The sequence below is a fragment of the Temnothorax longispinosus genome, chromosome 9 (assembly GCF_030848805.1).
Source record: "Temnothorax longispinosus isolate EJ_2023e chromosome 9, Tlon_JGU_v1, whole genome shotgun sequence".
NCBI lineage: Eukaryota > Metazoa > Arthropoda > Insecta > Hymenoptera > Formicidae > Temnothorax > Temnothorax longispinosus.
Genome location: NC_092366.1, coordinates 20,028,134 through 20,048,381, shown reverse-complemented (window position 1 = coordinate 20,048,381; position 20,248 = coordinate 20,028,134). Strand labels below are relative to the sequence as shown.

Sequence of the window (20,248 nt, the reverse complement as noted above, 5' to 3'; positions counted from 1 at the left end):
CAATGAATTTTTGTCGGTCAAGCGATGATTCCGAGACACCCCGTATATCAACGCGTGAAACGTTCGCAGATTACATGTAATAAGCTGATTCACCTGTGAAAGCCACGATATCCCACTTATGCGTTTAACGCGCTACGTACGTCTATAAATAGAGCATGTGCCTCGCGAGAGTGTGGGTATGCCTGTTCGTCTCGATGCAGCGTTATTATTTATTACGGAAGAATCGCGGCAGAGCGTTTCACAACATTCCGCTTTACAATACGGTATAACAAGCACAAATATTGCCGATCGATCCGGGACGATTTTATTCTAGGCTCCGGTTCAAGAGAAAAAAAAATATCACCGCAATTTTATCCCGAATTGTTCAAGTTAAAAGGAATTTCGCGCGTTATTGCGATTCACAATAGAAACAAGCTGCACAAACGAATATAAACACGATGCGTCGAAATATGTTTTTATTTTACGTTGGATCTCGCACAAAGTTGTTGCATCAGTATTCTAGGGATTACGTTTTTGATATTTAGTCATTGGAATCGCAAATGTAATTTTATCGTATATTATGTTGCAATTTATTTTATTATTATATCGTCGTTTTTTTGGCAAAAAACTGAGTCTTATTCGGTTGTTTCCAGAATGTTGACCACAAGATGAAGTTCCGCTCCAAGAAAGGCCAGCTGCCGTTCGTCGAGCTGAACGGCGAGGAGATCGCGGACAGCACCATCATCCTGCGGGAACTGAGCCAGAAATTCGGCAAGGACCTGGACGCCGGTCTCACGTCCGAGCAGCGAGGCGTCTCCCACGCCATGATATCGATGATCGAGAACCACCTCGTCTGGGTTGTCGCGTGCTGGCGCACGAAGAACCTGGATCAGGTGCTGAAGGGCTACAAGGTCAATCTGCAGCTCGCCCTGGGATCGCGTATCCCGAACGCCATTCTGAACTTCTTCTTCAAGCTCACGTTCGGACGCAAGGTAAGCTTCGCTTTGTCGTTCGCCTTGTGATCTCGGTGTGACCTAGCATACAACTTGGACGTTAGAAATCACTGAATGACAATTCACATTTCACAATTTCCGATCCATTCAGCCGTAATAATTTATTCGCACCTATATACGTATTTTCGTGTACGACTTATTTGCATATTTCCATAATTATATTCCACATTATTTCCACCATTATTAAAAACTAAGGTCATGCTGTATGCGAAAATAATTTTCCCCCCTCGACTTTTTCTCTCATTCATTTCGTCGAGACCGCACGATTTCGTATGTTCGCGTTTTCTCGATTAGCTGTGCATGTACCACTCACATTTTAATGCTAGTTTGCATTCGTATAAATACTGACTGTAGTTTTGTCATTGCACAATTTTTGCCAGTATTTTCAAAAATATGCCTCTCGCACAGCCAGTCTCATCCAGCAATCACTTTAAAGCTGCCTTAGTTGAGTCCTGGTCGAGGTTTCCGCCTAGATATTAATAATATGGAATATAAGGATAAATGTGAAATGCAAGTTTAGAACGACGCAAAACTTGTTGGATATCCGTCTGATTTCTAAAAACATTATTTTCGTCTGAATTGTACTTCGACCAAGTTTCGCTACTTACACGTTATCACAATGTTTACTTCATGCTATCTCCAGAATCATTCATAGTATTCGCTTAGAGTGCACAAATTGCCACTTGCGGCCATAAATGTGCTATGAATGTGCTAACTAGAGGTAGTATCGCGACGAGGAAGCGCAATCGTAGAACAAAATATCGTGACCATTTGTAGTGAGATGGTAGTTGGATTGGTTGCAGGGCGCGAGGAAAGTGAAGGCTCAGGGAATGGGTGTGCACAGTCCGGAGGAAGTGTCCCAATTCGGCTGTACTGATCTCAAGGTGCTCTCGGACACGCTCGCCGACAAGCCCTTCTTCTTCGGGGACGAGCCGACTACCGTAAGTGTCGTTAAATCCGTTAACATGTTGCCTACGGCGGTCAAGAGTTCTTACGTCACGTATCACGGTGGTACGTTCCAGCGTGATATTTGGTTCGCTGTGTAAATAATAGTTTCAGTTACATGTAATCTGATGCCGGAGGTAATATCGGTGAAAACCAGTGCCGCTCGTGGCAAAACGGTGCTCTCGTGGTAGTCGCTTTGTTTTCAATTATCTCACAAATATTGGACTGAGTAAATAGCAATTGTTGGCTCGAACTTTGATGGTTTTCGATTTCCCAGTCGAGTAAAAATTAATTGGTTTTAATTAATTGAATTTGAAGAAAACAATTAGATAAAAATATCTTATTTAATATTGAAAGTTCTACCGCGCAAAAGATTGATAGAAGATATAGATTATGAGCTACAATTTCAGCAATCTGTGTAACTGATCTCTCGGTGGCGATCTGTTTGGGTTTGTGCAGATGGACGTGGTAGCATTCGCGCATCTCGCTCAAATCCTGTACATCGACAAAGACACGCCGTACAGCCTGCGAGACTACATGGTCGAGAACTGTCCCAACTTGGTCGGGCATTGCTCGCGCGTTAAAGAACGATGTTTCCCGGATTGGGACGAGATCTGCTCCAGCCTGGACATGAATACGCATCTGCCGAAGCCCGAGAAGCAGGAGGAGAAGGAGGGCAAGGAGGAGGCGAAGGAGTCCAAAGAGTCCAAGGAGGAGAAAGAGGGCGACAAGGAGAAGGCGGACAAGGAGGAGAAGGAAGTCGAGAAGGACAAGGAAGTTGACGAGAACAAAGAAAAAGAGAAGGACGGCAAATAAGCGGTCTCTCGTTGTAAAGGGAAGTAATAAGTTGTTTCAAGGATTTAAAGAGGCGAAGAGTCGCGAAGGTGTATTGGCAAATGAATAAAGATAGAGATAAAGAGAGAGAGGGATAGTTGGCGGTAAAAGTGTGTGTGTGTGTGTGTGTGCGTGCGTGCGTGCGTGAGCGTGGTTGCGTGAATGCGAACGACGACGGAGACGAGGACGATGTAGAAAGCACGTACAGAACGATGACGAGGGAAGGGAGTTGCCGGAAGTGAGAGATTGTGTGCTGGAGAGAAAGGGGGAGAGAAAGAACGAAAGGGAGAGAGAGAAAGGCAGAGAGAGTGTGTACGTGTGTACGTGTGCGTAAGAGAGAAAGCAAAAAAGAAAGAGATGAGGTTTGGGACTAGAGCTCTCTACTTATACGTATAGATATTAATAGACTCATGTATAATGTTAATACTTCGTTTATATACGTTCAATGCGCATCACGCGTTACTTCACATTGACACACTCGAAACACACACGACCGGAACGACTATTCTCTAACCCACACACGCCCTTTCTCTGCTCTGCTAAGGACAAACGAAAGAAAAAAAAAAACAAAAAAACGGGGCTATCTCATAAGTCATTAGAAACGTAGGATTGCAATATACGAACTGCAATAGTCTGACGCAGCTGGGGTCTTTGTCGACAGTGGCCAAATGCAATATAGCGTTAACGCTATAAGATAGAAGTAGTTACGGGAGGAGAGGAAGAGAAGAAGAAGCGAGGGGGTAGAGTCGCGCGAACGGGCATACCGATCCCCGCCTTCTAAGGCGTCTCCTACTTCGCTTCTCTCAAATGATCCTTGCTGTGCATAAGTTACCTTGCGTCCTGCGCGCAACGTAACGCAATCTTCTTTTTAATTTAGTTCACGTTAATTTCCTTTTTTTTTAATACGTTCACACGTGTATCGCGCGTTTTTACTTTCGCTTTCATATCGTGTTAAATGACGTTTCTAAAAGATTTTGTATGACGAGAGATTTTTTACGACGTATATCATTGAGAGAGAGATTGCATGTCTATTGAAACCATCTGAGGAAGCACCGTTGCGTCCCATAGCCGGTTCATCGACGCGATCCGAGATTTTTTTATTACGATAACACTAATGATAACGCTAATGTTAACGTAACAATAATATTAATAAGAGAATGTGACAACAATAATAATATTAATACTAACCGTATAATAATGATAGGAGGAAGGTAATCCGATGTCCATCCGCGAAAACGTAATGTTGGGTCATCGATTGACTGAATTACTTCTCTCTCTCTCTCTCTCTCTCGCGTTCTTTCAACAATCGAATCGAGAGTCGAGTCACGCCAATTGACCAGCTTAGCAACGGACGTCCTCAGACAGCCTAATGTAGAATGCAAATGGAGTTGAGCAGGCCGTACGGAAAAGTGGTTCGATCCGCTCTTCCGTCTGGCCGTAAATCCCCGTTTGCATTTCAGCATCATCTCGAAGCGCGTGCAATCAAATTTTACTTTTAACGACGACACTCATTCCTATATTTCGTACGGACTATACGATTTGCAGCCTTTTACGATCACTTTTTAGACAAATGGGTAAGGAACCGCGATAAGCGAGATGGACGGCACATATTATTACCTATTATTTGTATATTATAGTATATATGTAGACGCGCGCGCGAATGCAGTCGGACTTAGATACGCGATGAAGATGCCATTCGTGTATAGCAGAGTCGTAATATTTCGTCCCCTTATCCACCCATTCCTTGCTCCCTCCAAGCTCTTGCGTTTTTTCCCCCCTTCTTATACCCTCTTTCTTTCTTTCTTTTAGCGAAGAGGCACAGGTAATGTTTTGATCTCTTTTCCCTTGGTACTCAAAACGCTGTGCTGCCCACACGTATTTTATTGATATACGATTTTTCGGACGTGTTAAGGAAAAAAAAATTACCTTGCGTAATACAAAGTGTCTTTCACGCATCGAAAATCGACAATTTGATGTATAACGGGAATTGAAGTTTTTTCTACGAACTGCGTAGCGGCTGCGTAGTTTTTCTACGGCAGCTGAACATATTCCACGAGAAGACACGAGATATATTACATTTAAGTAGCTTACTATATTATTGATAACGATTATATATATATATATATACATACATCTATATATATATATATATATATATATATATATATATGATCACGTAAAGAAAAAATGATGAAAAAAAGATTAGTGGATGATGCTGTTTATACTTAGGACGGCGCATATGTTTTCACCTGTGGTTACATATTATTATGGATTATTACGTGCGAGTAAATAATATAAATTAGAGAATGGAAGAAACATTTGGACAAGAGAGACCATAACGTTGCAAGCACAGTAGGTAGGCCCACTCAATACAGTAAGATTATTATAAGAGGAATATTAATAATTATTATAATATGACTGCTCGTTTTATGCTCGGCGCTATACATTTCATTGTCATTATTATATCACCATTTATTAACGATATACATACGAACAAATAAAATGTGTTTATAAATATGAAGCGAACTTTACGTAATCTGTCGACGTTTATTGCGATCTGCTGTCCAAATCTCTTCAGACCATCAGACCACACTTAGGAAACACTATAATATGCATTTGCTGCAAATCGTAATAATGTGATCGTAAGGGAAAGGGTCAATCAATCAATAATCCCAATTTAGGATCACTAATTATTTATTACCTGAACTTTGAAGACATACGTAACAGTGAAGTATCGAGAAGTAACATTTGGATCGTTTATCCACGAAGAAATTCGTTTCATGCGCGTCGTAAATTCCACCATTATTACTACGTTAGATGCTTTATAGACTTCCGTTCGAAATTCACTTTTATTTCGTATTCTGGGAACGTTCTATTCGGCACGGAGATATGTTTGATATTGCTATGACTCAATAACTCGATCGAAAGTCTCGGGACAGAAGAAATCGGGACACGTTCGTATTGCATCTAAAATTTCTTCATAAGCACCCTATATGACGTACTAACGGAATGGATAGCGATCGTGATAGCGAGGTGAAGTGTAAACGTGACTGTTTTATTACGTTCGCCTGACGTCTCTGGCGATAAATATTGCTTATTCGCTGCCGAGTTACTTGAGACTTGAGATACTGTACACACACTTACATTTCTCTTCCGATCTCTGTGCGCGTTTCTGCCAATTATTTCATCTTTAACGAACCAACAGTATCAACCGCCAACCACTACAGATCATCAATTTTATAAATTACCGTTAGTTTCATAAATGATCTACTTATTCGTATTACATTAAAATCTCGCTTTAAATTTCGTTTCTGCTATTTAAGACACATACTTTTTTTTGTTAGTTGACAGCGAGCGCGGTAAACGGCTGCCTAATTTATTTCCGCAAGAACTACTCTCTTGGGACAATATATAATATTATTTATTTATGCAATTTAAAGTGCAGGTAGCGGTTGACTAATTTGAATATAGTGACGCTTTTTAAGAGCTCTTCTTAAGCCTGAATATTATTTAGGACATACAAATTATATATCATTTTCAATCTTTCTTCTTGTATCTAAAATAAGAGTTTAAATACGTAGATAAATAAAGCCGCTAATCAAATCATTACCGTCGACTTGCCGTACAGAAACGATGCTCGAATTGGTCGATAAAACTACTTTTGGTACCCATATAACGTCGCTACAAAAATAATTTTCTTTGTTCATCTCATCATTCGATTCTGTACGAAAAGTCGCCAGTACCGTTTACGCCTAACGCCGGAAAGGGCTTTTAGTTACAAAAATAATAACACTTTGTCTTATAAGCCTTTCCACCTTGGAGAGGGATCTTCTCGGTTTCCATACACCGAACTTTGTACGCTCGACCCAAGTACAGTTTCGTATGATTCCTCGAAATGCCGATATCGTGCCTTTGATAGAACATCGGATTGGGAAAATTGCGATTCGGCCGTCGGGAGTTTATATTTTTGTCAGCGGATAGACGGGATGCTCGATGCCGCAGAGAGAGATAAAGGTAACACTCAGAGGGCTGTACTGGTTGTAGCTGTTGCCGTCGACTGCACGCCGGACTCTGAATTCGGTCGTCCGGCGTGTGGCTACAGCTACGTGGACGCGGCGAGGCTGATGGACGTTGACTCGGTGACGGCCGACCTCGGCTTCACGTCCAGGGAGTCGTACAACGGGAATTCGCAGCACAGGATGAACTTGAGGAAACGCGGCACCTCGACGTAGATAGCCGGCGGTATCGGTATCAACGGCGACGTGGATTGCTTGTAGTAGCGATACTCCGCGTTACTGGAAACATTTGCAGAACGTTGAAGTATGAATGATCGAAATTCGCATGAACATACAATAGAGCATAAATCAGCATTCATTGATATTTTTTTGTCACAAAACTATAAAACAAAAATTTAAATAACTTCTTAATTATTTATCTTTAAATTATTATGTCTTTCTGATTACGTTGAAACTCCAATTTCTCTCAATAAGTTAGTACATACAATAAACATTTATTTTATATTTAATTTTGCTGATAGAATACTATTTTTTTAAGCTCGCAAAAATTCTCAATGCACTTCTGCGACACTCACTCCCGGTATCTCTCGTCCGATGCCTGTTCCAATAACGGCATCCCCGACAGAAATAGAATAATAAACGTCGTGAAGATCGGAGATGCAATAGCGACCCATTCTGCTCCTTCGATGACGTTTAAGGATATTAAAAATATCCCCCACCAAACGACGATCTCGCCGAAATAATTTGGATGCCGGGAAAGCCTCCAAAGTCCTAGAAACGTTAACTTATAAATGACAACGGTCTTCCAGCAAAAAGAAAGAGAGAAATAATGTTATCGAGGTAATTGGAGCACAGCCAAGCGATAAGTAAGACGCGAAGAAATTTATCGGGTCTCTTGGCGAGCATTTCCAGGTCCGTTTTTCGGTTGCAATGACAAATCTTTGAATAAAAAGCAACATGTAGAACTCGTAATAATATATATATTTTTAATATATATGAAAATCAGTTTGACGAACATCTTTCGTCAAAGCTTGTCTCAGTAATGAAATCGCACAAACCATGCTTTCATTAAAATTTAACTTACAGGATTTAACGGAGTTTGGCAAAAGAATTTTCGGATATACGTGCATGGTCGGAGAGTAATCTCACCGTCGTTACACCACTTTCCATTGTTCACCGGGTCCTGCTTGAAAGCGAACTTTTGCAGATCGGCGTAGGTCTCGGCCAGCAGGCCGATGAGGAAAAGGCCCGTGCCGGCGCTGTCAAGTGTCGTCATCGTCTTCGGTGCGGGCGGTATTTTGTGGCGCGGAGAATTGATTATTATCACAGGCAGGCTAACGACGTACACCCACACGGCCTGCGAACCGTCAAAGCGTGCCCTTCGATATCAATAATACCCCCGCGAAGAAGAAACGGGTGACGTGCTCGCGAGCGAGCGAGCGAGCGATATACGGAGACACGCGGTCTGTTTACTTCACCTGGAATGTCCAGAACACGGCGAAGCGGATCACGTTGCTGCGTCGGTCGTCAAATCTCTTGTCGCGGCCGATCTTGATGATTCGGTACAGGAGGTATCCGGAGAGCCGCACGCCCCACAGGCACACGAACACGGTCACCATGACCTGCCGGCTGTCGTACGTCTACACGGGGGAGGAGAGAAAAAGATTACATTGTGTGTTATTTACACCGATGCGGATTCGTGACGCTTGTAAAACGACTGAGATAGCACGAGCGTCGTATAAAAAAAAGTTTATAGACAGGCACAGGTCATCCGTTAATAGGTATTAAATATATCTTGCCGTTTTATTTATAGCACCGGCTTCATTGAGGGTAAAACTGTCGATGATAAAATCTACGGTGGGGCAATACGCCGCGGCAATGCGTCTCAAGACGTATTCGAACTTCGAGAGAGAGAGAGAGAGAATCGATCTAAGAATGATTTACGAATTCAAGTATCGCGTAATTATTATCAAAGATTATTTACAGTTGCAATAAAAATCAATATAAGTTGACTATGTTAAACTTGTAATCGTGTAATAATAATTAATAGCATTAGTAGTAATTAACCCTATTCACTTCAACGTATTTTCCGCCCTTTTTAATCCTCGCATCATAACTCACGAACGAATTGACGAAATTTAATGTTCCAAAGCGCAAATTAAAGCTACTACTTTTAGCTTTAATTTGCGCTTTGGAACATTAAATTTCGTCAATTCGTTCGTGAGTTATGATGCGAGGATTAGAAACTCGTTGGGCACGAAAGGGCTGGTTGGAGTGAATAGGGTTAACAATAAGTGGATAAAGTGAGAGAATATCTTCATCTAATTTGTAATCTCTCTGTCTTTCTTGGAGTCTGTTGAAACTTTCCAAGCCTATCTCGGTAGGTTCTTTTCTGATTGAATTTCTGCAATGCATCCCGTAGGCTTAAAGTTACCGAAACGAGAGTCGAAATTCTCAAGGGAGCTCTTTCATCATAATTCGCAGGTAACTTTTCGCGCGCGCTTTCTTCAGGTTCGCAAATATTCCATGTGTCTTTGTCCAGATTTTATCCGTCGAACAGCCCTACGTAGGTCACACACGTGCACGGGAGGTGGTACTAGGTAACGCGTTAGAAGTATACCTTGCCCACTTGACCGAGAAAGAAAGTGAGGAGGGCGAGAATGATGAAGTTGGTGCCGCCGGCGAAGTCCGTCAACTTGTCCAGCTGGAAAGTGGCCGCGATCATGAAGAAGATTAACTGCATACCGACGGTCACGATCGCGCTCACGGCGAGGTGATCCTCGTCCAAAATGTCGACCGCCATGTCCTCGATGACGCGTTCAGTCGCCTCCGGACAAATTATCTCCGATTCTGAAACGCGATTATCCGCGCTGATGAATCAATTATACCTTTAAACCCTTTTACTTTGATCTAAAACTAATTGCTCTAGTTCTTTTTTATATCTGAAGATCGTTTCCTTAAAATCGACAATTACCGTTTGGCATGGCGGAGGAAAATGAGTAAATTAAATAGAATTTTTACTTTTTTAATCTTCAAGCACGCGTAACAGCCGACAGGTAATCAAGCCTTCTCACGTCAGTTAAAAATTAACTCAATTATCTGTCTCACGTATAAATAAACTTGTAACAAAAGAGAACGGGCAATCACCAACTTGAACTTAACTAATCCGAGCTGTGTAGGAACTAGGAAAAAGAAAAAGAAGCCGCTATTATATAGTACAATTTATGGGTCGTCATTATAAATTATTCTGGTGATTTCTTACTGCCCTTAAAAATTCAGTATTGGAGGGAAGAAAAGGAACGCGTTCGACACCGGATCCTATTTTCTGACAAATAAACAAATCCCATCCGTCGTGAACACGTCGACGTGGTGTATAGTTATATTACGATTTCCGCAATGCGGAAAACGTGACGCGCGATCGAGGATGTGTCCCGTCGCTGTAACACAGTTAACACACAGGGCCATTCCCAGGGAAATTCGCTAAGAAATTTATGACATAAGGGAACACCCGTGCGCGTTCTTGGCAACGGTATTTTGAATAATTTGAGAATGTTCCAGCGCGCGTACAGCTCATGAATTTAGAATTACCTTCAAAACCCCGCTCTCCCTCCCTCCGTCTTTCTGCGAAATAATCTAGCGCGCATCTCTGTGCATGATTCTATTCATCATCGAGCGAGGTGTTGAATAAAGCAACGTTGAACGCCCTCGTTTTTAAATATAACGCTGTCCACTGTCGCGGAATGATAGTGCCTATATCGGTGTCACTCGGTTCTCCCGATTTTTCCGACGCGGGAGGCCCGAAGCAGCGAACGCCGAGGGAAAGAAAGAGCGGAGAAAGAGACGGCGAGGAAATTACCTCTCCCGTGGAGCACCGCATCTCTCGCGGTGGTTTTCCAGCGCGCGTGAACGCGCGTCCCGCCCCGACGCCGCTTCGCTCGGACGGCAGGCGTGGAGAGGAAGTCCGATGTCGCCGCGGCTAAAACGGAGGCGCGCACTCCCCGCACGACGGGTATCACGTGTGTGAGTCCGCCGCGGGTCGGCGACGCTCGCTCGCGAGCCCTCCTCGACGGCGCGGAGGCGGCGGCGGCGGCGGCGGAGGAGCGCGAGAGATGCGCGCGTCCTCCGCCCCCCGCGGCGGGGGGTGGTCGGAGCGGACGAGAATCGCCTCGGCACGGCACCCTTTCTCGCGCCTCCCGCCCCCGCTTCCCGACCTCGCGCGTCCGCGTCCTACGATGTAGCGCGTTCTCCTCCCGGTCCGCCTCCACGGCGCACGCCTTCGGAGCTTCGGAGCGCCTCCTCTCCGCCGAGGGGCCGCAGCGGGCGCGGGAAGGTCCCCGCGGTGTTCACATTTTCAGGGACACCCGCGTCAGACGGATCCGCGACCTCGGCGTGCCATCCATTGAACCATTTCCTCCGTGGGTCGGTTTCGGGAGGGGGAGGGATTATCGCGGGATTATTTTAATTGATTACAGACAACGATTGATTGTTCGAGTGAATTAAAATACGCACGTGTTCGGGTTACTCTTATATTTACTACTTATCAATGTATATCTTCACATTTTTCAATTTCTTTTCTTTAAATTCTTATAAGTTTTTTTTTTTTAATACTTTTCGCACGGATTTCTATAATTATAAATAGAGTCTAGAGCGTCGAAAAACGTCCCTTTCTCGAATCCTAGCTACCCCTTTAAAATTTCCCCTTTTTTAATTCGCACTGTTTCCTTTCTTTCTTTCATCACAATTCTTTTTTACATTGGTCTATTTTTCTTTTCACTCATCTTTATCCCTCTAATCTGAAATTCGTTTCTTTCTCCCCTTCCTGTCGATCTCTCTTATTTTTCCTTCACTCTTTTATCCCCTCTTGTATCCCGTGTCTCCCTTCTTGTTCCAATCTTTCATATTGCTCGTTTGCAATCCTTTTTCTTCGACCTCCATGCTAAGCCTTTGCTTCAATCGTGCACGTTTTGCGCGTGAATTTCCCGGACGTATTTATTGCGATTATCTTATGACGCTTATCTTCTGCTTCGTCAATTCGGAAGTGTCGCAATGCAATTCGGTTCATCGAGCCAGGAATCAATATTGGATGCGCCGGCGCCTCGTTGAAAACGCTCGGGGACGAAAATATGGATGTATAAGAAAAACTCTTGCAACCGCGAACGCCAGTGGGTGCACGCTTGCAGAAATAAAAAGCCTCGAACAAAATAAACGGTGTTTTCATGAATAAAAAATTCCATTGAGAAAAACGACATTTGAATTGTTACGATAGTATTTAAAACGTTCAATGAGATCATTAACAGAGGATTATGCTCTTTTTATATTATTTTATTCAGCAGCGTCCACATGCACAAGATTTGGTCATTAATAATACCAACGTATAAATTATTATGAGTTCACCAAGCATAAAATTATCTTGCAATGTGGATGTATGAAACAATTTAGGAAATACACATTTTATTTTTAAATATTAATTTTATTCAACGGTTTTATACGAGGACGATAGAAAGATATATATTTTTTGTTTAAGCTAGTATTTGTGTAACTCAAAAATTTCATTACCATGAATAAATCTTAAATATTAAATTTTGATTTATAAATCTCAATGTGAAAAATTTATGTAAAAAATAAATTCATAAATTCTTTATGTAGCAAATATACATGTAAGTCATTATTCTCCTTGAATAGATGCAGTTTTCGAATTGTATGCAGAAAAGTAAAATTACATTAATTTGTAATAAAAAAAAGAAACATATAAAAAGCAACGTACGCTAAAGACAAAAGTATTTTAAAAGTATATATTCAGTAAAAGAAACATTGTCATCCGGTTAATGTTTCTTGTAAAATTATTTAATAACAAAAATTGAAACACTTTTAGTACTGAATCAATGCAGTCAACTGCAACAGCATTCATTTCTTAAAAAATTCAAGAGATTAATCCAACTCCAATTAATCTAAATTTAATTCTAATTTAAAGATCAATTTAAAATTTTCTAACGTTTCTTAAAAAGAAATTAAGTTCTTCAGCTGAAATATCGAATTGAATATCTTCGTATAGGAAAAGACAAATCTACAGATGTAAATAAATTACATTTACACGGGGTGACACGTGGCTCTGCGTGAAAACGATTTATTTCGTAGTCGGCGAATCCTAGGTTCGATCCCGACCCTCATCCCGTATATTATGCCTCGGTTTTGTAAAACGTTGATTGTAAAAAGTTAAAGGTTACGTGCAAGGAGTTATGAACGGTGTCCTGCTTCAGGAATCCATACTTCATTTACACTTACAAATAACTGCACAATATCAACAGATTAGGGTAAAAATAAATTACATTTATTTCAATATTATATAGCGTAATACCCTTAATATTACAAATGCAAACTAAAGACCTCTCACACTTTTCTCACAATAAGCTGATAAACTCGCTTAAAAAAACGGACTTTCCCATTAATCCCATATTCCCGTGTATCAATATGAATATATTTCGATTATGTAACGATGTCCGCAGCGTCGTAACGTGTTTTGTGAGCGTTCCTTCAATGATATTATTATTAACATTACTGTTAATAGCGTACATATTAAAAACCACGTATTAGCCTGTTCGAGGTGACAATTCCTGATTTACACGATGATGCAATTTGCAGTTCGAGCGCTCATTGCCTCTTATCTTTCCCAGGCCAATAATCTTGGTATATTGCACTTAAATCTAGTTTCTAGTGTACTTGCCCCAGATATGAAGCATAAATACGGATGCAATGAACAAGAGGGACATGACTAGCACTGGCACTGGTCCCCTGCAACAAAGCGATTTCAATGTTTATTAGAACGTTGTCAAGATACATGTGAGAGAAGATTGATATCGTAAGAGAAAAATAAATTATCAATGTTGTACATCAATCAACGTAGGCATTTTAATTTTTGCCTATAATTTTAATATATTACATCCATCCTTGTTATCTTTCATAACAAGTGAAAGTACATTGTGATAAACTAACATGTACTGAATCTCTTCATGTTATCTGGCACTCGACACGTGTACGGAACACGCAATCTCCAGTCAAAATCTGTAATTTCTCTTCAGCCAAACTCTACTTACACTTTAATGCCAGGAGAGTCGTCGGTGTAAAACCTCCACATGCCACCGGAGCTCGTGCCGGTGTTCCTGTTCCTGGCGGAGGTGGTAACGGTGGTTTTCCTCTGTCTGACTGTGCCACCACCACCTGTTCTAGGCGCTATGGCCTTGCTGGGCGACCGTCCAACGGATCCCACGGAGGTAGAGCTCGGCGCGGCAGGCTTTTCCCGAGAAAAAGGAACGTGTTAGTCAAAGTCTTTCCTTCGGATATACCGAGATCTCGTTCAAACTCATTTATGCTCACCATTGTGCGACTGTTCTTGACAACAATCTGGAAGAACGCCGAGAGATTCGTTCAAGGGAACGCCACGGATTCGGCTTGGTCGTTGAAATACTACCAGATATCTCAGCGGTGCTTGCGTTCTGGAAGTCTTGTTAAGTGAAATACAGATCGTTACGGGTCGAGATGCGTGAACGGGACGCCCGGAAGACAAAACTCCTGTGCAGACTTTTCGTTCCTCTGGTCACCTCTCCGTGCGAGAACCGGCAGTAACGTGGCGACAAAACGTACATACGTACGCCAACGAACTCTCGTCGAGCGATTCGAACGCAGGCTGGCGGTGCGACGCGGAGCAGCGGGCGCGGGGCGACGCGACGTGTCGTATGTGTATCCTACACGTGGTACGCGACGAACACGTCACCGTCGCGGCTGCGTCCTGCCTCCATTGTGCTTCCAGCTGTGCCGCGATTGGTCGTTTTCGTCCACGTTGGACAAAACACTGCCGGACTGCGATTATGCCGCGCGAAACGTTCGACGACAACCAGAATTACTGACAATTAAATAACGTCCTGAAAGAATCACAAGAATTATTAAGAATTATTCGGAAAGAAAAAAACGTCGAATTATAACACGCGAAAAATTCTACAAATATATTTCCGTGGACTATATATGAGAAAAGAAAACAATTCGCACGTTTCTGCAACGCCACGTAGGAAAACAATATTATTCGTTTAAATAAATATTTTTTTTTATTATGTATTCCAAAGGAAATAATTAAACAAATTAATAATTAAATATAGCTAGATTTTAATTACGCACTCCTCGAGACGCTTGCAAGATCGTAAAAGTTGGTCGGAAGAATATACGACGATGATAAAGTAGGAGAGAATGGGTCTCGTGTCGCTCGAAATTTCCGAAAATCTCATCGGAGGTATCAGGAAAGCAGAATAGGCAAGGAGGTCGCAGGAGGTGTACCAGGCGCGCGCGCGCGAAAGCGGCGCCATCTCGCGGCACGGTCGAGAAGCCCCTGCTCAATTGGTCCCCTTTCAGCACCGCTAGATAAAACTCACTAGGTAAATCTAGTGGTTGACTACGGTTAACCTCCTTGCGAGTTATGTACTCCTGATAACTTCGCCGATTTTTCGGGCTTCGTACCCATGTTCCAGCACGCGCAGCGCGCGCGCTATTTCCCGATGCCACCTGCTTCTCCTCCTGTCACATCATGCTTTCCTAATAACTTTGTCGAATTTCCGAAGATTGCGAGACACGTGTTCCGTATTCTGTACCGATCTACCGACAACTGTCGGTGTCGTTAAGTTTCGTTGCGCAGCTTTTTACGCGATGTGAAGTACCTGCGCAACGATAACGATAAGCAGAAAAGGAATTGGATAACACCGTGATCTCGTACGTATATTAATATATGTTTCTTCTTAATAATATGTTTCTAATTAATAAGGAATTACACAAGAATCGTCACGTAGGGATTTGTGTTAGAATATAAGAAAGTAGTGTAATGTGTTTTAAGGTTATGTATAAAACGTTCCAGAAATTGTTGTCATAATTTAAAAACTTCTTGAAAAGTTTCTTTCACGTTACAGTTCGATTTATTTAATATTTTGTTGTTAAATAATGTGCCTATGTGTTATACTTGTGTTACCGTATGTGATAAACATTTTATTTTATGTAGCATAATTCTTCTAGGTGGAATTCCTCTCATTTAATCTGAAACGAATTTACTCTCTGTGAACGTGCGAGCAATAATTCGTGACAAAGATGCAGTCTGATGACGAGCTGTTGGAAGATGAGGCAGAAATGCTCGTTTATGTGGAGTTTGAAGGGATCACCAGTAGCGATACGTTCAGTAATCAAGATCTTCAATTGGATATGATCGGAATAGATACTGAGCATCCTATGATGGAAATTAACGGACGGGTATGTAGCATTCTGTTGCCTGTAGAATTTAACAGGTGAAACACAAAGTGCAGGTTATATTTAAATTTCATACATTTATCTTCTTTTTAATTATTTTGCACATATAGTTTTACGAAGGCACTTATGAAGACGCTATGGGCACTTACATGTTTTTCGAAAAAGATGACAACCCGAAGGTGGACGATGAGGTATTTGATAAAGTGCCGTCTCTGAAATACTTTGCTAAAACGAGAAAGTTGCTCAAGATGCAGAGAGTGTTTACGAAACCAAAAGTCGAGATCCTAGGCGATTCTGAACACGACAGTTGTATTCCAAACATCGAAACGTTATCGCAAGCTGGAGTGCCTCCAAAATATCAAGAGGAAGGTGAGAAATAAAACAAATTTCTGCGTTGTGTGCTATATTTGACATGAAATTAATTTTTCTAGCCATGCAGTTTTGGAGTAAAGTACGTAACGATAAATTAGAAGAACTAAATATGTTTTTGGAAAAACAGAAAATTAGGGAAGAGAAAAAATCCAAAGGTATTTTATCGGATTCAGAGCCTGACGAGGATAACCCACTTGTAGCCAAAAACAAAGAAAAATCAGAAAAGGCATGATTGAGAGGATTCAAAGATTATTCCTTTGAAAGAGTATATTTCTCTCAGTCACTAATACGTTGGAAACTTTTAATATATTTGAGTACGTGTAAAAATCTGTATTTAAAGTAGTTGTAAGAAAAATAAAATAAATTTTAAGTACATTTCTAAACTGTTTTAAAGTTCTAGCTAAATATTTTAATATTTAAAGGTTATAATGTTCTTATCACAAGCGTTATACATTCAAACATGAGGCTGACACAATAATATTAATGCCTAGATAGTAAAACGCCTGTCACATTTACGAAAGATACATCCAAAGATTTTATTGGTGTACAGTTTATATATTATTGATGGAAACAATTTACACATTGTTGCATTGATGCTGCAAATAGTTTGCGTCTATGATGTCTAGTTCTATTAAAATGCTCTGATAAAGAAATAGAAAATCTTATTCATACTTATTTTATATATATTTATATACATATATATTTCATGTGCAAGAAGTAATATGCAATATAATGTGTATATCTATTTTATAATAACATCAAATCGCGTACATCGAATGCTTCGTATTCGTTATTTCACTTTAGACCTGAGTTTTGTTTGATTCTAGATCAGAAATTGTATATCGCGCGTGTGTGTCTTTACCAGTCGAGGTCACCGGGCAGTTCATCCGGGTACTCTCCCGTTAGACAAGCGGTGCAGTGACCGACGTAATTACTCTCGCGATTGTCCATGCGGTGCCTGACCGCCTCAACGAGTCCTTCGACCGAAAGGTACGTTAAACTGTCCGCTCCCACGTGCTTAGCCAGCTTTACACTGTCAAGCTTATTCGCGATAAGTTCTTCTCTCGTTGGAATGTTGATCCCCATGTAACATGGATACTTCAACGGTGGCGATGCTATTCTAACGTGAACCTGCAAACGCGACATGACGAATGATAGTAATAAATATAAACGGAAAACGGCATTTAAAAAAACCTACCTCCTTAGCGCCGGCGTCACGTAGCAATTTGATAATCGGACCGATTGTATTTCCCCTGACGATAGAATCGTCAATGAGAACTATTTTCTTTCCCTTTACGTTCTCCGACAAAGCTCCGAATTTCTTAGCTACTCCGAGCTGCCTCAGTCGCGTACTAGGCTGAATGAACGTCCTACCTACGTATCTGTTTTTGCACAGCACTTCGGCGAACGGTATCTTAGACTGTTACATTAAAAAGGAAAAAAGCTTAATTAGACTTCAACTACGCTCACATATATAAACTGTTCTTGCATTTGTACAGTGTATATTTGCAGTTATGCTGCTGATTCTGTTTGTACTTACTTGTCTGGCGTATCCATGTGCCGCTGCAGTTCCAGATTCTGGCACAGAACTGACTATGTCCGCTTCAATCGGGGATTCCATCGCTAGCACCCGTCCGCAATTCATACGTACGGAATACACCATTTGCCCTATAAACAAACGATTCAACGTGTCTTCTTCCCGATGTCTAATGCGTTATAATTCTATATTTTATTATTCCAATTTACGTACCCTCAAAAATGCTGTCGCTTCTGGCAAAATAGACGTATTCGAAAATGCAAAAAGCCTGCGGTTTTTTATTTGGTCTTTCCACTATGTCGATAGTTTTAATGCCCTCTCTGGTCAGCTCCACAATTTCGCCGGGAAATACTTCGCGAACATATCTCGCGCCGATGCTCAAGAATCCGCAAGATTCCGATGAAATTACCCAGCCTTCTGCCTCATCGTCATCGTCGTCAGAGTCGTTACTTGCTACGATTTATTTCATTATTTTGTATTAGTGTTAAAACAGCATTGTTGAAATAGACAATAAATTTCTATTAATATTTCAATATGCACCTAAATTGCCGATCGGCACGATCTTCCCTATACAAAGAGGCCGATTTCCGTAAGGATCTCGCACGCCATAAATTTTGTCCCTTTGCATAATCACCAATGAATACGATAGGGGTGCCAATTGCATAAGGTGTTTGATACGCGCAGGCCAGTCCGGCCCGTTGACTTCACCTTCCGGCGGATTCAAACAGAGCGCTTGTGTTATGAGCTCCGAGTCCGAGTGCGTCGACAAACCAACGCCTCGACCTAATACCTGAACATACATATGAGATCAACACGGAATTCAGTTTCCTTAATGAATTTTGACGCTTGATGACATAAACTGAGGAAATAGTTCGCAAAAAAAAAAAGATACGTAATGTTTCCCTCCGCATTACCATTTTTCGTAGAGACTCCGTATTGACTAATTCTCCATTGTGGGCAACTGCCAATGCCCCGTGCGCGGTGTGCACCACGAATGGCTGACAATTGACTTCTTCGCTGGCCGCACTTGTGCTGTATCTGGTATGACCAATTCCAAGATTTCCTTTGAGCTTTCTCATATTCTCATCGTTGAAAATATTATTGATCAATCCCATACCCTTATGAACATGGAATGACTTCGAGCAGACTCCCTCGCTTGTAACGATGCCTGCGCTTTCTTGCCCCCTGTGTTGCAACGCCACTAAACCTGACCGAGCAAAAATAACAAAAATGCTTTATCTCATATTGCTAATACCAACGTCTTACCTTCGCTTTCTATTTCATTTTTCTCTTATTGCATATACATATATTTATATATCTTTTTATCTCAGCTAATTTTTAGCGTATAAAACGGGTGTACCTACCTAGACAAACAACTTGGGCAACGTCGATTTGCGATGGCCAGTCCCCAGCAGCGATGCACCCGAATACCCCGCATTCGTGTGTAAGTCCAGTAGGCCTTTGTCCCCTGGTTTCACCTTTACTTCGTGGCCTCGTGCATTTTGAGTCCTCCGTGGAAAGGCGAGACATTGCTTCGGTACAATGTTCGCTATCTTTATCGTGAAACGTTTCCATTGTGATCTGCAATAAATAAAATATATTAATTTTTTCCCTTTTTACCCATCAATATATGTAATAATTATTAAATATGAATTACATAAACATCCCATACACCCCTTTTAAAATGGAAGGAAATGGTTTTTTATCAAAAATCTCAAATTTGATCTAGAATAATCTAGATAGCTCATTTCCGGTCAGTACCGGAAGATGAAAGTACCGCCATTCGATAGATCGTACTCCATATACTTACCAAAATTTTTTAGATTTTTGATAAAAACCATTTCCTTTCATTTTGAAAGTGGTGTACGGGTGGTCTCAGACATCCTATATACCACTTGAAGAAATCAGAAGGTATAATATCCAAATATGCAGTAATTAAGATAGATAACTAAATTAAAAGGTCACAAAAGAAGAAGCTGCTATCATAATACTTCTCAGATTGGAAAATTTTTGATAATTTAATTTATTTTTCTGGATTTAAATATACTTCCATTGATAAACTCAATATATCATATGTGATACCTGCAAAGATTTTACAATATGAATATACAGATTGGATATAAATTAAATATTGTAAATCTCATTAAAATGTTCAATAGATCCTTTCGCAATTACTCCCCGTGGAGGAATTATCTGCGTTGCTCTTATAAACTATTGACCCCCAACGGACTGATAGAATCGACATATCTTACGTTTGTACAATGCTACAACTATGT

The 20,248-nt window shown here is 41.2% G+C and overlaps 5 protein-coding genes across 9 annotated transcripts in view; 2 read left to right on the top strand and 3 right to left on the bottom strand.

The window, feature by feature from the left end:
• The window catches only part of Fax (failed axon connections), a 29,442-nt gene extending 24,145 nt beyond the window's left edge, over positions 1 to 5,297 (top strand). Inside the window, exons 2-4 of one of the 2 annotated variants that reach the window (XM_071788918.1) lie at positions 633 to 971; positions 1,781 to 1,933; positions 2,397 to 5,297. In XM_071788918.1, coding sequence (XP_071645019.1) covers positions 633 to 971; positions 1,781 to 1,933; positions 2,397 to 2,753 — 849 coding nt within the window. In that variant the 3' untranslated portion in view covers positions 2,754 to 5,297. The remainder of the gene's footprint in view (positions 1 to 632; positions 972 to 1,780; positions 1,934 to 2,396) is intronic. The other variant, XM_071788919.1, reaches the window with a different exon arrangement.
• Positions 5,298 to 5,447: 150 nt separating this feature from the next.
• On the bottom strand, positions 5,448 to 11,066 carry LOC139819523 (uncharacterized). Its single transcript, XM_071788922.1, has 6 exons — positions 10,644 to 11,066; positions 9,408 to 9,637; positions 8,266 to 8,427; positions 7,937 to 8,144; positions 7,363 to 7,558; positions 5,448 to 7,066 (listed from the first exon to the last, which is right to left on the bottom strand). Exons 2-6 carry the CDS (start codon positions 9,588 to 9,590, stop codon positions 6,874 to 6,876), a joined length of 942 nt encoding a protein of 313 aa, XP_071645023.1. The 5' UTR covers positions 9,591 to 9,637; positions 10,644 to 11,066; the 3' UTR covers positions 5,448 to 6,873.
• Positions 11,067 to 13,093: 2,027 nt separating this feature from the next.
• On the bottom strand, positions 13,094 to 14,529 carry Sec61beta (Sec61 translocon subunit beta). The gene is made up of 3 exons (XM_071788937.1): positions 14,159 to 14,529; positions 13,879 to 14,075; positions 13,094 to 13,576 (listed from the first exon to the last, which is right to left on the bottom strand). Exons 1-3 carry the CDS (start codon positions 14,159 to 14,161, stop codon positions 13,489 to 13,491), a joined length of 288 nt encoding a protein of 95 aa, XP_071645038.1. The 5' UTR covers positions 14,162 to 14,529; the 3' UTR covers positions 13,094 to 13,488.
• Positions 14,530 to 14,991: 462 nt separating this feature from the next.
• LOC139819529 (general transcription factor 3C polypeptide 6) lies at positions 14,992 to 19,576 on the top strand. Of its 4 annotated transcripts, none has more exons than XM_071788934.1 (6): positions 14,992 to 15,538; positions 15,836 to 16,066; positions 16,174 to 16,432; positions 16,495 to 16,749; positions 16,858 to 17,425; positions 19,304 to 19,576. In XM_071788934.1, the coding sequence occupies exons 2-4, from the start codon at positions 15,908 to 15,910 to the stop codon at positions 16,665 to 16,667; spliced, it is 591 nt and encodes a 196-aa protein (XP_071645035.1). In that variant the 5' UTR covers positions 14,992 to 15,538; positions 15,836 to 15,907; the 3' UTR covers positions 16,668 to 16,749; positions 16,858 to 17,425; positions 19,304 to 19,576. The 4 variants fall into 4 exon arrangements, with proteins under 4 accessions (XP_071645035.1, XP_071645034.1, XP_071645033.1 ...); XM_071788933.1 differs by having other exon boundaries at positions 16,830 to 17,425; XM_071788932.1 differs by having other exon boundaries at positions 14,993 to 15,538; positions 17,263 to 17,425; positions 19,315 to 19,576.
• LOC139819515 (amidophosphoribosyltransferase) lies at positions 16,947 to 19,547 on the bottom strand. Its single transcript, XM_071788912.1, has 7 exons — positions 19,337 to 19,547; positions 18,887 to 19,179; positions 18,513 to 18,762; positions 18,186 to 18,425; positions 17,976 to 18,103; positions 17,634 to 17,855; positions 16,947 to 17,566 (listed from the first exon to the last, which is right to left on the bottom strand). Exons 1-7 carry the CDS (start codon positions 19,545 to 19,547, stop codon positions 17,294 to 17,296), a joined length of 1,617 nt encoding a protein of 538 aa, XP_071645013.1. The 3' UTR covers positions 16,947 to 17,293.
• Positions 19,577 to 20,248: the final 672 nt, after the last annotated feature.